The sequence below is a fragment of the Filicampus tigris genome, chromosome 5 (assembly GCF_054856515.1).
Source record: "Filicampus tigris isolate MCC_2025a chromosome 5, RoL_Ftig_1.0, whole genome shotgun sequence".
NCBI classification, from domain to species: domain Eukaryota; kingdom Metazoa; phylum Chordata; class Actinopteri; order Syngnathiformes; family Syngnathidae; genus Filicampus; species Filicampus tigris.
In genome coordinates, this window is record NC_141221.1 from 2,688,334 (window position 1) to 2,705,560 (window position 17,227).

The window sequence follows — 17,227 nt, forward strand, 5'->3', positions numbered from 1 at the left end:
GGTGGGGGTAATATACTTTAAAGGTCAGGGTGCAAACATTGAAAACTTTTCTGTAGCCCTCTAGAACCCCCTTTACAATGCATAACTGTCATTAAAATGTGATTAGGTCGTTGGTAGACAGCAGTTTAATCACTAAATACAATTCAGAATGTGTCGTCTGCCGCTTGAATCTCGCGCCCCCTCATCTTTGGCTTTTTCCGGAGTTGTGACGTCACAGTAGCCGGAGGATTCAGTGCCTACTAATCATGAACGGTCTGATAACGCCCCCTTCTGTTGGCTCGTGTGTTTCAAAATCCTCTCATTCCAAAACATCGGTCGCCATTCAATGTGCTGTGTTGTGTAGCGCATGGAAATTGTACAGTCTATGCCGGTGTAGCGAGCGGTTTAGCTATATTACGTCACTTCCGGTGGCTAGATTCACGCGCTTCCATGAGGTTCGGAAACACTCGGAATGAGTAAGTAAAACCTATTTTCTAATCGATCTGTGGTTGACAACTTTCAGGAAGTGACTTGTATGTATAATAAAACCTATTAACAATGAGAATATAAATTTTGACAGACTCTGTAAAATGTTTGCACCCTGACCTTTAAGTATAACACACTTTCATTTTTTCTGATAAATGGCACAATGAATCTTTTCCGCGTTACCTTTCTTCTCAGTTGCAGCTCAGAAAGGGAGAGCTCAACCTCGGTTAAGTGAGACTTTTTCATGCGTAGCGTCTCCTCCTCTTTCTCGCATCTCTAAATCGGACATATACGAGGAGGGTTTGTTTCATTCACACGCCGCTGAGCAAAGCGCGTGCACGGCATTTGGCAGAAACGTACTTGTCTGAGCGAGGAGAGGCGCTCGCTCATCGTCTCCCAAGCTGAGTGCATCTTCTCCGACGCTTTCTCAAGCTGCCAGCGCCTGCCCCAGTGTCCATTCGATTCGTCGTCAGTGTCCTTGTCATCGTCCTCCGAAGACTTAGTCCTAACAATGAAAAAGAAATTGGACACGTAAAAACATCCCAGAGGCAAATATGCAGGGTGGACTTTGCTGCGCACGCCCCTTCATTTTACCTGCACGTTTGCTGTGCTTTAAGGAAAGGGCTTTTGTTTTGGAAAGTTCCTGTGGGTCAAAGAATATTTGTCATCAACCATGCCATGGTTAATCACTGTGAAATGTTAGCAAGAATCTGAGTTGTGATTGGTCGTTGTGAGCAGTCGCGATGTCATTTTCAGTCGACAGAAGTGACAAAATGGCCGCCCCCGGAGATGGCAAAAAACGAGTGGATTAACACTTATTCCACAAATGCAATATTTATCAGAATGCCCTGTTGCAACTAGTGGGCTTGCATAAAACATATTCATGAAAAAAAAAAAAATGTTTGCGTTGCCTTCCGCTTTAAATTGTCGGCCCTCGCTGTCAACCTACCATTTTTGTATTCATTGTCGCCATTTTAGAAACGGTCCGGAAAGGGTCGCACAAAGTTATGGAGTTGGACTGAGTGCCGCTGCCCTCTTGTGTGCAAATGTGAAATTGCATTTAGAGTGTATTTCATACGCTTGTGGGCTACGGCCCAGACATGATTAATTTAATGACAGAGGCTGCGGGCCGGATAGAATTGAACCGCGGGCCGCATTTGGCCCCCGGGCCTTATTTTGGAAATATCTGCTCTACGCTTTCTGTCAACTCTTACCAGCCCGTCTGCGGAGGTGCTGCCTGACTTGATGTGTACTGACGGAATCGAGGTCGCTGTCGACGGACACAGCGTCAAAATTCCGCACAGGTACTCCTGTGACACAAAGGACGCCATTGTAAAGTACAGATCTGCTAACCACTAGGTCAGTGTGCGGCACACAGTAATAAACATATTTTGAATGATTGTACCTGCTAAGCACCTGGCCTTCGGAGTAGAAATGTGCTTTGGGTCTCGATGTTCGTTTTCAACTTCTGTGCTGTAGAAGACTGAAAGGGAAAAAAAAAAAAGGGTAAAAATGAAGGCTCTGTCACTCAATCGACACGAGTCACGAGACCGACGTCCTGTTGATATTTTGTGTCTGTGACTCCGCTTTCCTCACCAACTTGTGAAGTGTGAACTCCAGATGTTTCGGAAGGACATCTTTTTGGCTCCTCACTTGGCCCTGGCGCCTGTTGGAAAAAGGCCACGCTAGCTATGTCTTTGCTACTTTTCACATTTGTGGTTGCTTCACTTCTGATAACATTTGGACACTTTTGGTGACTCAGGCAAGAAGTCATCAAAGTCCTTTCAGCCGCCTCCTCTTTGTCGAGCTCTTTAAGGCCCCCCTCTGAGAATGCCAGTTCAACCATCTCCTCTCGAAAGCACCTCGCAAAGTCTTCGGTGCAAATACTTTCTGAAGGAGGATGAGGGTCACTTGACATTGTGCCTTGAGTACAGGTGTCTCCGAGAAGTTTCTCGAGTCTCCACAGGACCTGTTCCTCGTGAGACTCCGTCTGCACTTCGCCGCTTGTCCATACGTCCAATTGCCACATGGCCGCCTCATGTGTTGCAGGAGCCACGGAGCTTGTGCTGTCTGAACAGAGTCATACATGAGCAACATTTTTAGATGTTTACGGTTCAACTGGGTGATCACTGAAAGAAATGCATTTGTTGATTTCAATGATCAGCTAATTGCGGTTCACGCGAATAATACAAAGCTCATTGCTATTTACATAATATGAGAGCTAAAAGATTGCAGACCTCTACCTATAGATTCACATTTTCTCCCCTGCCAGTAAATAGTTTCATCCAGATACAGATGTCAATTTAAAAGAACTCTTCCCATGATGCAAAATGAACATTTGAATATTGGTCTACTTTTTAAGTAATCACTGAATTGCAATAGGAACATCTTTGAAAGAATAACTACGCTAGTTGACAAAAATTGTATGCAGGAACAATGACAAGTCACGAGAAAAAAAGTCAGGGTAGAAAAAGCAAAACTTTGCTGTAAGAAACACAGTAGGCCTAAATCCCCTTTTCTCCTGGATGCCTCATCTTACCCGCTGTTTGTTCCACTGCTGGAGTGACTTGTAGATCCGGACAAGACATGGGGGTGTCGTTTGTGTGGGACACTGTGCTGCCAAGACCGGTGTCTTTGCTCAGAGACTGACTCAACGTAAATGGTGCTGAAAAAAAACAAAAACAAAAAAAAAACCACATCAACCATCACGCAGAAATAACATTGAAACATTTCATGAGATGAGTGTTACCTGTATCGATGCAGTCATGCTGCTGATGCTTGACCTGTTTGCATGTATTTATTCAATCAGGTTTATTGGTTCACTGAATACTTAGTTTGATTTAGAAGAGAAAATGACAGACTTGCAGCTTCCCCAGTTGAGCATCAATGGCATCCAGCAGGACGTCACAGGGGTCCGCTACGAGAGACGGTCGACCTGGTTCAAACCCACTGCTGATGTTGTCTTGGTCTTTTGACGACAGAAATCACAGCATGTCTTCAACGCGGCCGCATACACGCATATGGATGACTGCATGTGCTACTTTTAGAATTGCAGACCTGAGTCAAATTCATTCTCGTCCCCGGCTGTGTCATGGCTGATCTGGTCCATATTGTATCGGGTATACAAATGTAATGCCAGTAAAGCTGACGGCCGGGTGACAATGTGCAATGTTGCTTGGTTGTCGTGGAAACCAAAGCAATGTAGCTTCAAGACTCGCTATCGGCTACAAATCACCCCCAGGCACTCCGCACGCAGACTCGATTTGATTTCACGCTTTCCAGAGCTCGATAAAGTGATTTAAACGGAGAGAGCGCAATATCGGCTTATTCAACTTACTTCGAGGAGAAGCGCGATGTTTTTACAGCGGCTGCGGGCGTCTGTTGGTTGCCACGGAAACCGCGCCCGACCTGTTCAAAGTTTAGCTAGCAAACACCAGAAAGGAGCATTGATAGCTAATAGGCTATCCTGCGAGAGCACAAACTAGTTGACCATGCATGTACACTGTATATGTGTGGATATTACAAATAATTGCATTTCGTATAATACTGTACATTATTGCTCATAGTAGCGCTTATCAGGACCCAAGAACTAGCTTAGTTTCATAAACATTAGTGAGTACAACATCTCTCCCTATTGTGTTGTTGTTATCCTTTGCTTGATATTGCTTAATTGTGGTTTTGTTTAATCATTAAACAATACCAAATTAACAACAATCATCAGTTAATAAACAGTAATTGGGGAAAAAAAAACAAAAAAAAACCCATTTTGGGGCACCTGTAAATGCAAAATAAATGTTTACCTGATTGTTCCAAAAACGATGGAATCATTGATAGACTAATCGACTCTAGAAATAATCGATAGTGGCAGCCCTAATTCCCACTCACATTCACACAATCACTAACTGGACCTGCTGCCTGCTTGGAAGTCAGGCAATTGAACTGCTGGACAATCAGTGACAGATAAAAGTGAATTAAAGATGAATACGTTGTAATTAACCCATTTTGGGGAAAAGTGGTTTAATTAATGCAATAATAAATCAAATATTATAGGACTCTTGATGATGTAAATGCTCGGTGGGATTAAATAACAAAGTAGGGTGTTATGTGGCACTGAAGCCCTACTTTACTCACCCCTGATCTCAACAATGTAGAAGAACAATACTATGAGTAAACATTACCACCCACTTCAGACTGACACTTATATCAATTTTGGGGATTCCGTTCGCAGTTCAATATTCTAGGCATTGGCAGACTTACAATCGTTTGCATGATGTCAAATGTAGTTTGTTGCTACTATTGAGACAAAAAAAAAGACATATCCAGTGTCAACAATGTTGTTTTTATTGTTGTGCCTTGGTTGTTATAAGACAATGTTATAAAGTGAGGGAAAAATACACAATTTATGTAAAAACAACAACCTCTAAATTGTGATTTACTTCTGAATACACCTACAGTATGTGTTATAGGGAAGTAAGAGAAGTCAAGGCATGTCAGCAACCTTCGATATTTCTACCAGACTGCTGTCGTGTTGTGTTGAATTTCATTTTTACACAGATTAGTAAAATCAGAAGCTTTTACTTAAAGCGGAAGTCAACCCAAACATTTTTTTTTCAAGAATATCTTTCCCAGCAGGTCCACTAGTTGAAACAGAGGCATTCTGATAAATATTGCGTTTGTGGAATAAGTGTTCATCCACTCGTTTTTAGCCATCTCTGGGGGCGGCCATTTTGTCTTCTGTCAACTGAAAATGACATCCCAACTGCTCACAACGACCAATCACGGCTGACCTGTTTTCTGAATCCGAGCCATGATTGGTCGTTGTGAGCGGTTGTGATGTCACTTTCAGTCGCCGGCAGACAAAATGGCCGCCCCCGGAGATGGCTAAAAATGAGTGGATTACACTTATCCCACAAACGCAATATTTATCAGAATGCCCTGTTTCAACTAGTGGGATTCCATAGAAAATATTCTTGAAAAAAAAAATGTTTGCATTGACTTTCCCTTTAAACAAACCACAGGTCACAGTTCCAGTAGGATTTAGTTTGGACAAGGCAAGAAAACCTAATTTCCGTCTTCCACACACTTTACTTCTGCCCTGGAATTAAGCAGTTTCAAACTGGAAGAAAATGAGTGCCATCAGAGCACACCAAATATATGCCACATCATACATACAACCTGTATACAGTAAATATGCAAACATTAGCATAATGGCCCCAATGTCATGAAGGTCATGAGTAAAAGCGTCCCAAAATTAAAGCTGAAATCACACCAAGAGTCAGGTGAGCAATTCTAAAAGAGAAATATTACAACCCCCAAAAGAAAGGGAAGGCAAATGAAAATATTGGTGAATCTGCAGCACACCTCTACATACACTTTGGTTGTTGTTTTCCCTTTCGTCACGAGACTGAAAAATGACTTTTGTGTGTTATTGCTACAGATGTCTGATCCTGCGCAGCAAATGTCACCATCTATTATCGTTTTCGGAACCACACTGATGAAATGGATGTTGGTAATTCTCTTTATCAATCCAAATGTCACCGTGTGTTTGAAATTTATTTTCCATTTGAAAAGTTCTTAGGAATTCAGCGAATTCTGAGGAAAAGTAAACGTACTTTCTATTTGTACAATTGACAACTGCCAATGAGTTGCTTCTGACTCATTATATAAAAGCCTATTTTGAACGTTAACCTATCAAGGGCCATTAAGTCCTCTGAGTGTCACACTAAACTTATGAATAAAAAGAAACAACCCCAAAAGAGATTATTATGGAAAGTTTGTGGGTTAAATCTATCCTTCCATTTCCTATGCTTCTTATCCTCACTAGGGTCAAGGGTGAACTGGAGCCTACCTCAGCTGAGAGAGAGGCGGAGTTAATCCAGGAGTGGTTGCCAGTCAATTACAGTGTGGGTTCGGGGAGAGTGGGGTACGTAGTGCCAATTTTTACTTAAAGTGCCTTTTACGCAAGGAATGCCTCCAACTAAAATATGTACAGATAGTTTAGGATGTTGTGCATCCCTAGGAGCAATCACTTTGGATCTTAAATAAACTGTTTGAGAAATATAGCTTTAGAAAAGAAAAAAAAAAACGTGCCCCGAGTGCGGGGTAAATTGTGCCGTTAGTCAGAGATCGCTGGGCTAAATTGTGCCGTTGATAACGGTAGTAAAAAAGATCATTTTAATCTGACAAACGACAATGCTATATAAAAGCAAGACAAATTCAATACAAAAGTACTTGTTAATGTGTATTTCAAGTTTTCACGCCATCAAAGGCCAATTTGCTTCAACGAGGCCTAGCGCCACGTGAACACATGGTCAGAACAAAATGAATATTGCAAAAATGAGCACCTAACAGCATCTGCATCAGATTCGGCCTACTACTGCACATTCCACTTGTCAGTGCTACAGGGCAATGTGAACTGGTGCTCCTTTCTAGCTCTGCCGCCAAGCCTATTTTTTTTCCTTATCCATGTATCTTTTTATGGTCATACTCCAGAGCTTCATCTTCTTTCCAACCTGACGCACGGCCTTCCTCCGTTTTCACTGCTCTTTCCAACCCCTCTGGAGGAGTTGAAACCCTGTCTGTCTTCCTTTTGTATCTGCGAGGCATGATGGATTTTGGTCCAAAATTAAGAATGGCGCATAGATTTAGTGATCAAATGTTAAGAATACAATGTACAATAACAATAAAATACAAGACAGTAATATGTCGTCGCTGTCATGTGAAAGACCTATCTCCATTTTTTTTTCCATTTTCTTATTTTTACATGAATCGTCTTTCCGCGTTACAGACATCGCAATAAAGTGAAAATTTAAAAAGTTTCCAAAATTGGAGATAAGTGTTTTTCACAGGACAGCGACGATATGGTAAATAATCATAAGTTGGGGTAAATTATGCGATTGGCACAACTTGACCCAGGTCCTTCGGCACAAATTACCCCAAGCCCACCATTTTGAAACCAGCTGTTTTGAGCTAGCGTCATGCTAACCGTATAGACTCATGATGTAGCTTACTTAACCACTCAAACGTGTGAAATGTTTTCAAAGTTTTCCGTAATTGTTCAAAAACAGCAATAAAAAAAAAATAACCTTCATTATCGAAATTTTACTTATGAGGGAAAAAAAACGTTTTTTGAACTTAAATGTGCTGACCCTATCAAGCCCTTCTTTTCAGGATGAGCTAAATGGATGCCTCTTCAAAAATATGGGGTCACATGAGCAACTTCTTCTATGGTTTTCTAAATAACAGGGGTGGCACTACTTGTCCCTTGGCACATTACACCACTCTCGCCTACATGTTTCATGTCATACTTTTGGGGAAATGTAATAAAAATGCATTTGAGGTTTTGCATGTTAAGAAATGGGCCACATCAAATGGCATGTTGAGCTGCATAAAATAGTGTTATTTTCAAAAATCTGCAGGCTAACGTTTTGATTGATAAAACTTCACAGAAATGGGATGCTGCTGCCGCGTAAACAGTTCTCACAGTTTATTACCTGCTCAATATCATCATCTGTGGTATTTTCCCCCCCGATAAATGCAAAACGTAGCACAGTGGTTTTCAAATCCGTAGAATGAGCAGATGTGTGTTGTCCCACGCTGTGTTATATATGCTCATATCACGGGTTTTTGTTTAAAAAAAACCATAAAAAAGTAAGGCCCCTTTTCTGTGATTTTGGAGCTACTTAACCAAATTAGTGTGCCTCCAAGTTTTCTTCTATTATTGTGGAGTCTGTTGCAGTTCAAATGCAAGTTTATGACCGTATTTCAAAGATGATGTACGGATAACTTAACTCTCACGACTTGATTTTACAGTATAATTTTCTTTTCACAAAATATTCACACAAACAGACCAAACAGAACATACAGTACCTCTAGCCTTGAACTCTACATTCCTACCTAATAATTACAACAACAACAACGCAAAATACTCTTTTCAAAGCTCGTCACTAGACGTGCAGTGCACAGGCCAGTCAATTCAAGGCAAAAAGACTGAGGGTACCTTCAAAAGCTGAACCCAGATCCTTGTGCAAACACTGCGCTCAGCACATTGGAACTGTGCTAAGCGTGGAGCAAAGGCCTCTGTGGCGTCTGCTGACAGGAACCAGCCCTGCTCTTTTCTACGACCTTTAATCATGGAGCTGCCAACAGAGGCTCCGGGCTCACACAGTGCCACTGGAATCAACAATAGCAGTGTTTTTCAATGGTGTGCCGTGGGAAATGATCTAATTTGTGCGCCTGCGCTGTCTCGCGCCTGGCAGCGTTTTTACTACACTGTAGTACTCTTTCATACCACCAGGTAGCAGCAGCGGGTAGCTAATTGTCTTCGTTTAGAGACAAGCGAATTAGTGACGCATGTTTATCCAAACAGGCCCATGTTTCACAAAGTATCAATATGAAACATAGAATACTTTTTTCTTTGTGTTTATTTAATTCCTATTGAAGACGCTATAATATAACGTCATTCTTCAATGTTCAAAATGCTTATATAAACAATATAACATATTGTTAAAATAAGCTTTTTTTTTTTCTTCACAATTTCAGCTGGTGGTGTGCCGCGGGATTTTTTTTACAATGTAATAAATGTGCCTTGACTCTAAAAAGTTTGAAAAACACTCAACTACAGCACACAGTCAAGTGGACGCCGAGGAGGCTGACGAGCGAGTGGATCTACGTGGCGTTCGCGCCGAACGGTGGATGCTGTCGCCGGAAGCGGCCGGCGAGGGAGCTCTCGCGATGTCATGCTGTGGGTGAGCACCGAAAGACGGGAGAACGTACGTTACTTATTAACAGGAACATAAAGATAAGTCGTAGACGTATCGCATTTCAACAAAAAGATTGAACGTACAAGTGGGACTGACTACAACGGGCCGTTCACTAATCTGAAGCCGGAACTTATTTGAAGCATACTTGCAATTCATTCATGAATGAAATTTGGATAGTATTACCTGTACTTATTACTATAAATGCAGAAAATTCATTAAGAACAAATAAGCCTGCTCAAGTGACTGCAAAATCGAGTTACATTTACATTTTCTTTTTTATTTACCTCCAAGAGTTATTCATTTTTCATGAAGGTATGTATGTCATAATGACATATAGGCAATGCGTTTGTAACAAGTAAAGCAAACTCACTCTATCCTATGGCACCAAAATAATTATTATTGGAAGCAATAAAAAAATGTTGTGATAAACCGGGCCCATAAAGCACATTTACTGTGAAAATAAGCTTCGTGACATAGTTTCAATACAAGATAGAGTACTCGCAGTGCATAGCCCAAATTAAAAATCTCATTTTAAAATCTACCCAAGAAAAGAAAAAAAATCACTCAACCAATTTCTTATGCAAGTGAATTAGATTAGCGCTAATTAGAACTCAAAGTCAGAAAGTGAACAGTGAGAACTCATTTTAGGTTGACAAACGATGCTTGCGCTAACGCGCTTATGTTTTTAGATATCTCTTGCTGCAAGGCGCCAATCCACAGTCTCAATCGGATTCTGTATGGGTTAACGATTAAAACTCTCGGCTGAAAAGTGCAATGTTAAAGCACCTCGTCGGGTGCCTTTATTGTGTGATGTTACACCTCCGACAGCATGGCGCATCCGCACACCGGGATGGGCGACATCCCATAGTTTCCATCCGTAAAGCAGTGAGAGTGTACATTTGGAGGTACAAAGAGCGTGTGTCACATTCACCATCTTATGATCACAAAGCTCCACAGAGAGCGTGGCCTGCTACAGCACACCGCTGAAGGAGCCGAGGCCGAGCAGCTGCGCGTGTCTCCTGAGGTTCTGATGCGGGGAAGCGTTCCGCGTTAGAATATATTGGGACACATGGACCAGTCCTGTCTCTCCTTGGCCTCCCAGTAGCCCCCTCTGTACACAAAGTTTGTCTCTCCAGTGACCGAGTTCCTCCTCTGCTGAAACCACAGCGGCTGGTAGCCTTCGTATTCTCGACCTGTCGAGAAAAAGAAAAAAAAAATGAAATAAAAATCGGCAGCGCGTAAGTTACGCTTGCTGCTGTCGTCAAGTCACACCGCCGTCAAGAAGCCACACCCACAGGCAATGTCCTCCATACATACATACATATGTATACGAGAAGCAATCAGTGGCTGTGTGCTGCATTTGGGAAGGCTCCAAATGTGGACCAGCTTCATGTTGCAGTGAACACTTTGAATGGGATTCATGTGTGCAAAACGAGAACTTCCATCGATAGACAGTGGGGATTAATGCTCATGGCGTAGCGGCAATCTCCTTTAGCTCTCGTTTGAAAGCAAGTCAAAGCATTTTCGATACAAACTCACCCGCTAGGCTCAACGCGGTATTCGGGTTAAAATTGTGCTCGCGGAATATGGGTGAAGCAGACTTGTACCACCACTTGCTGTCGATTGAAAATCATCACACGACCAACACCCGAAAACGGGTGAGCCGTGACGGCGGTTACCCGAGCCCTACTGTGATGTCATTTTCAGTCGACAGCAAGTGGCAGCGCGAGGCAAAATGAGCGCCCGCTGAGGTGGAGAAAAAAATGGGAGGATTTTTCTTTTTTTTGGTAGCTTAAAGCCGCACTGGGCAAGAAATCGACCTTAATAAAAAAAATTCGCAACTATTTTGATGAAACATTGACTTACAAATACACTAGTTGAATGGGACTTCATGCCCCGAGGGGGTCTGTATCGTTTTTACTGGCGCAAAGCAACTTTGATCAAGTTTTTTGATCAGGTATTTTTGTGATCAACGCTGGCACACAAAAAAATACAAATGCCCTGAATTGCTTTACGGCATACTCACTTCCTCCTTTCGCTATAAGGACGGCTTAGGATTTCACGACACTACGCGCTGGCACGCATGGGAAATGTGGTTGATTTTGGTCAAAACACTACCGCTTTTGTCCACATGGCGCCGCCATAATCAGCAAAAACTGACATATGACACAGTGTTGCTTTAATTCACATTCCACAATCACAATATTGATCAGAATACCTTGCGTAGACTTGCGGGAGCGCATAGAACATGTTATTGCAAAAAAAAAAATGTTTGACCTGACTTCCTCTTCAAGGAAAAAAAAAAACCAACACCACCAAACTGTAAACGTAACTTTAAACAAGGATTAGGTTTATCTTGCTCACAAACAGATGGCTAGACTACACTGTGTAGATTTAGACATTGAAATACTTGTGAACAGTTTGATATCAATGTATCACATGTACGCAGGAAAAAAAAAAAAACACACCTTTTTTTCCTGATTCATTTGTCAGAAGGAGACATGAAAGGAGACATCATGCAGGTCCAACAATGGCAGAACAAAAAGGAAACACACAGAAGATGTCCATGTACAGTATGCGTGTGTGTGTGTGTGTCAACAACGGGCACAGAGTAAACCCCACTCACCAGAGTCATTATCACATTCTGACCACCAGTAGAGGGAGGGGGAAAAAAGACAAGTCATGGATACATCAATACAATCTACCCAGCACACACACACACACACACAAATTATGATTGTACATTGCAGTCATGTAAAACAGCACTGCAATATACTAATAGGGATTTCAAATTTTTTCTTGTGTAGTTGGTACGGAGAGTTTTGAATACACCTATTGAGTCTTCGATTCTGCAGATGTGTGACATTAAAAAAAAGATTTTGTTGGTTTGTAATGACTATTATTGCTAATTTGAGGTAATACGATGTATCGCGATACTTTTTCTGCCGATACCATCGATACGTTGACGAAGTATCGATACTTTCAATACCTTATGTATTGCCCTGCTTGTGTGTGTGTGTGTGTGTGCATTTGATGGGAGCGCTATTCAAACTGTGCACGACTTGGCCACTTGGGGGCAGAGTGGGTCTTCGGATTGAGATGCATGTTGTCGCATTGATTAGAAGAAAATCCCGATTGAGTTTCGTAGTTACAATTTAGTTTTAGCAGCGTAGGAAGAGCTTTTGCCTGAAAGTATTGTTTGGATGTTTCTCTCTGTGGATTCCTGCAATGTTTGTGTATAAGTGCCCGTTGTTTGAGGGATTTAAATGCCATGATTAGCATGCTAATTTTCGTTAGCGAGCATTAGCCATGAGCTAACTACATCCGGCCGGACCAAATAGTAATCGCCTATAGGCCAGTCCAGTCCGCCTATCATTTTAAACGGGTTCCCGTTTGCATTTTCGTCCACCAACTTCATCCAACTTGAAGGGTTCATTTTTCCGTACCTTCATCCAGAGCATCTGAGGCCTCTGCTTCTCTCCGCCTCCTCACAGCTCTTTGTTTCTCTTCTAACCTTTGTTTCTCCGAATTGGCTTCATCCCATCGCCCATCTTCCATCAGCCTCTGGTCCGGTCTCAGACGGCTGTCGGTCAGACCAACTCCGTCATCCGGCTCGTTCAGGGTCAGCGCCAGCGCTGAGAAGTAGTACATGTTCTCCGCATTCTCTCTAGGTGCAAAATAGAAAGAGCAGCATGTTTGATTACTCACTGAGAGTGAAGATTCAGCCCTAACAACAAGAAAAAGCGTGCATGCATCTTAGTGAGGCTGATGAGACGCGCTCTTACGGGAGAGAATACTTCTTCCACAAAAGTTTGGGGGACAAGGTCTGGTAGATGGTCTTCTGCTTGCCTTCCGATCCACTACCACCTCGGCTGCTCTGAATGATCTTGGCGCTCTCAATTTTCTCGTCCCACGTACCAGACAGGATGTAATGCGCCTGGCCGACATTGTCAGCCACAACACCTGTGACCTGGAATGACGAGAACACGCATCTGAAGTGTATATAGCGCATGCAAAGCAAGGAATGAGATACTATTGCGAGATTTTATTAGGTGTTACTACCGATTTTCAAGTATCAAGTCTGCCTCTAAAAAGGACAACATTTAATAATTGGTATTTTGCGTAATGTACGTGTCTATGCCGTTTTGACCAGTGAATGTAGCAAAATTCAAATAAAGCTGTCAGTATTCTCCAGCAGGCGTCAATCTCACACAAAAAAATCACCGCTCAAGATACTGCGCATAGTGATGTTGTTAGCATCATGTCTCCCCTCTCCTCTCCTCTTTACCATTCGGTGTGGGGTCACGGGTTCACCAGTTGTGAGCTACGACCACTCTCGGGTGGTGTCAGGCCCCACTGGCGAGTGGGGGGGACTTCTTGGTTGGTTGCACTCCAGAGCATTTAGGCACCACGTAGCCCCTCCCACCAAACACTGACAGCAATTCCAGGCTCACTAACCTGTCCTGTCCTACTTGCTACTTGTTCGGTTCCTCTCTCACAGGTCGTGGCACTGAGTTTCCTCTGCAGACTACTATGTATGTATTATGTATGTGTTTGTGCCCTCACAAACCTTGTTCTGTCAAGAGTGCATTTCCAATAAATATCACAATTAAAAACAACCACTAAGAGACTATTTTAAGCCACCATTCTACATGACGAAGCAGCTGAACAAGATGGGTTTTAGGAAAAAAAAAAAAAAAAAAAAAAAAGACTGCTGTCAGCAAGGAAAAGCAGAAAGGAGGATTTACCTTCCGAGGAACCTCCCTGGAGAAATAACTGTAGGGAGAGAATTTCAGTTGGCAGGTCTCTTTGGTCCTGTGATTCACTATCTCAATGTCCCCTGACTGCACACACACACACACACACACACACACACACACGGAAACACACATGAAAGTGAAATGCAATTGACATAATATAAGACAGTATAACACACAGAAGATGATAATAGTGCATGTGCGTGTACATGCACATCCTAAAACGCCCTCATTTCCCCGCGACAGATTACTAAAGAAATCACAGAAAATATTGAGTTCCCGCTTGAGAACAGCAGGCTACGCTAAGGGTGACAAGATTGCTTGGGGCTAGGATGTGTGGATGAATGGCAATCGATGTGAAGTGCTTGTAAACAGACCTGGTCAATCCACAGCTTGCCCACAATGATGTTGTGCACCGTGGACGTGACTTTTCTCCACACATAGTGGTTGCCGCTAGCGTGGAATTGCAGATGAATTGCACCTGGAGATGTAAAATGACAACAACAATCGATGAGGGCTAGCGCACTATGATCGCGTTGTTTGAATTACAGATCAAAAACATGAATGATTTGGTTCAAACTCTACACGCCTGTTACTCGAAGTCTATGACCGGTGTTCACCTCCAAAACATGTTCGAGCATGAGGCTATTCATTTTCACCTAGTCCATAGCCAAGCCTGGAAGAATGCTAACATATTTTACCATAAACAATTGCTACATACTGTGTGTGTTTTCTGATACAGGAGACCTCTAATTCCATGTTTTATGTTTCTGTCAAAAGTGTCACAAAGCAATCCCGATTTGCTACGCCTCTCCCCTGGCTATCACGAGTGCAGGAGGAAGCGGCAGCGGTCACACCGTCGAGAGCAGGGGAGGGCTCCCTTAGCTCGCAGTTCATGCGCATTTTAGCAATTACAGTAATCCCTCATTTATCTTGGGTTAATGGGGACCAAAACCCCCCGCGATAGGTGTAAAAAAAACTGAATTAGAGGTTGACTTCTTGTTTTTATTTTTTAAATGTTATTTACACTTTTAATTTTGACGCCTCCATCACGCCGTTGCAAAGCCCCCCGACATGGTTCCCACCCTCCTCAATAGAAACTTGAACACAAAACTAACAAACACTTCAACATTTTATTTGTCAACGTGTCGTCGTCACAGCTGTTTACTATCCGCTTATCCGGCTTGACCCTGACTAACCCATCCGCACATTTGAATAACGTTATGAGTTTACGAAAACCAAAGTTTTGTTTGTTAGCGTGGGCGAGACTAGCGAGAGGCTGCGAAGCCGCGCCTTTTATGGGTGCCCGCTGTTATGCACAAAGCCTCAGAGTCAACTAACTCATCTCTTTGAAACAACGCGTCTTTCTGCAAAATAGCTACCGATATGTCTGTATTTTTTTTTTTTTTTTTTGATCAATACTTTTTGAAAACCCGCGATGCACCGAGGCCGCAAAACTCGAACGGCGAAGTGGCGAGGGATTACTGTAATGCTCTTTGGTTCGGTAAGACTAAGCATTGGTTTGAACTGAGGATTTTCCAGGCAGCAAGAAATAAATGTCTTACCCAGAGGCATTATGGAGAGGTATTTTCCACGGAACTTGCTGGCAATTGTGATTTCCTGCCACAAGGTCCAGCCTCGTTGGGAAATCACATGATGAGCAGCTGCAGGGGGGTGATGGCTCACCTTGCCAGAATGGATAAAAACTTACAGTAAACCGACTGTACAACTCACGACACAAGATATACAGTTTGCGCCCGTAAGGTGACCGCGCGCGCGCCGCTGCGCTTTTACCTGCTCACACAGCGAGCGGTAGCCAAACTCCTCGAGGCGATCCAGCTCGTAGGTCTCCCCCAGAAGCGGGTTGAAGGGTTTGGCTGTCCGGTGGACAGTGGTGGAGTAGGAAGACACGGAGAAGGCAGCAACCAAACACATCTGCTCCAGCGAGGAGTCACAGCGCGCCGCCTTATCCAGTAGCTCGTGATACTCCAAATCTTCAGTGAGGCGCTGCAGCATTGACAGAGGCTCATTGAAGTTCACCTGCGGATGCACAGGGCGAGACGGCAAACGTACGTGACTTAAAAAGTCGTCAAAACCGAGGCCGCGATGCTCCGGACCAGAGCAAGCCGTGCTCACTTACAGGCATGGGAATTTTGGAGAGCTCCTTGCCAATGCAGTTCTTCATGATGCTCCACAAATTGAGGGAGTAGTTAGGCTTGTCGGGGACGCGAGTCCGCCGTTGTCTGCGTGGCTGCAGCTCCTTCCCCGACACATCGTTATAGCTTGGAGACATCTGCGGACGCAAATCAAAGCGGTGGACTACATCCAAGTTTGACTAAAGCAAAGCTTGACAGCAGAAAGCAAATCAAAGAGCGAACGAGCAAGCGAAAAGAGGCGCAACGGGACCGTAAGGCAAGTTGGCGATCGAGAAGAAGCAGCAACGGGGGTGAGAGGAGCAGACGCTGCTGCTGATTAAGAAATACAATCGTGCAAATGTTTATCTTGAATGACACAGGGAAGACAAAAGACGATGTGGCAAGCCTGATGTCCAAAATCTTGGCATATGCAAACTCGATCGCTCACGCAAGCAGATGTGGAAGCTGAACGACTTCAAGCCTTGTTCGCATGGCAAGATTTTAAAATTGTTGACAGACTTCCAAAGTTTGAAAGACGCCACACATGATGAGAATAAGTCACGGCTATTAACAGTTTTGAAAATACAGTGTGTGGAGGTAAGTGACGAAGGACTCGTTTCCGCCATTTTTCGTGACGCCATTTTCGTGCGATCGCGTCGCCCAAGTCTCTTTCGCGCTCTAGTCGGAAAAATGCGCTCTGGCTTGTTAAAAAAAAGAGTTTCCGCATCTATTCTTAGATGTGATGTACAGCGGCATCTCCTTTGTCGCCTCGTTTTCAATGTGATGACTTTCATGCGGTATTTCAATGTTTATCGCAGGCGCGGCGGGATAACTCATCTTTTGACTGTCCAAAAAGTGTTGAAAGCTAGCGTGCATTTTTTATATCGCACATAATTTTGAGGCAATTGGGGACATGCAGACAAATTTTCATCCAATTTTGGACGATGCAGAAGAAAACGATACGGTGGCTTTCATGGCACTGGTAGTCAGTCGTTCCCCTGTGCCTATCTACATAGCCGCTCACTGCTTTGCGCAGACACTTCATAGGCCATTCCATTGTTTTGAATTGGAAACAAAGGGACTTTTTGCCTGCCCCTTGAAGCCTTTA

General features: G+C 43.2%; 2 protein-coding genes and 1 long non-coding RNA gene across 9 annotated transcripts in view; 1 reads left to right on the plus strand and 2 right to left on the minus strand.

Annotated features, from left to right (window-relative positions):
- The window catches only part of LOC147146868 (uncharacterized), an 18,665-nt gene extending 8,821 nt beyond the window's left edge, over positions 1-9,844 (minus strand). Inside the window, exons 1-10 of one of the 6 annotated variants that reach the window (XM_086031129.1) lie at positions 8,465-9,844; positions 3,327-3,433; positions 3,215-3,248; positions 3,005-3,130; positions 2,062-2,535; positions 1,871-1,948; positions 1,680-1,775; positions 1,060-1,108; positions 826-970; positions 649-741 (exon numbers count right to left, since the gene is read on the minus strand). In XM_086031129.1, coding sequence (XP_085887255.1) covers positions 649-741; positions 826-970; positions 1,060-1,108; positions 1,680-1,775; positions 1,871-1,948; positions 2,062-2,535; positions 3,005-3,053 — 984 coding nt within the window. In that variant the 5' untranslated portion in view covers positions 3,054-3,130; positions 3,215-3,248; positions 3,327-3,433; positions 8,465-9,844. Of the gene's footprint in view, positions 1-648; positions 742-825; positions 971-1,059; positions 1,109-1,679; positions 1,776-1,870; positions 1,949-2,061; positions 2,536-3,004; positions 3,131-3,214; positions 3,249-3,326; positions 3,434-3,522; positions 4,085-8,464 lie in introns of those variants that run through there. The other 5 variants (XM_086031124.1, XM_086031127.1, XM_086031128.1 and 2 more) reach the window with 5 other exon arrangements.
- Positions 288-13,836, plus strand: LOC147146869 (uncharacterized). Its single transcript, XR_015086857.1, has 3 exons — positions 288-455; positions 9,089-9,236; positions 11,721-13,836. It is a non-coding gene; the product is annotated as an uncharacterized LOC147146869 (long non-coding RNA).
- osbp2b (oxysterol binding protein 2b) overlaps positions 10,000-17,227 on the minus strand; it is a 38,436-nt gene continuing 31,208 nt past the window's right edge. For both annotated transcript variants that reach the window (XM_086031131.1, XM_086031130.1), the window contains 8 exons: positions 16,125-16,277; positions 15,779-16,024; positions 15,550-15,670; positions 14,362-14,465; positions 13,976-14,071; positions 13,013-13,197; positions 12,674-12,894; positions 10,000-10,420 (listed from right to left, as the gene is read on the minus strand). In XM_086031131.1, the coding sequence (XP_085887257.1) occupies positions 10,278-10,420; positions 12,674-12,894; positions 13,013-13,197; positions 13,976-14,071; positions 14,362-14,465; positions 15,550-15,670; positions 15,779-16,024; positions 16,125-16,277 (1,269 nt within the window). In that variant the 3' untranslated portion in view covers positions 10,000-10,277. The remainder of the gene's footprint in view (positions 10,421-12,673; positions 12,895-13,012; positions 13,198-13,975; positions 14,072-14,361; positions 14,466-15,549; positions 15,671-15,778; positions 16,025-16,124; positions 16,278-17,227) is intronic.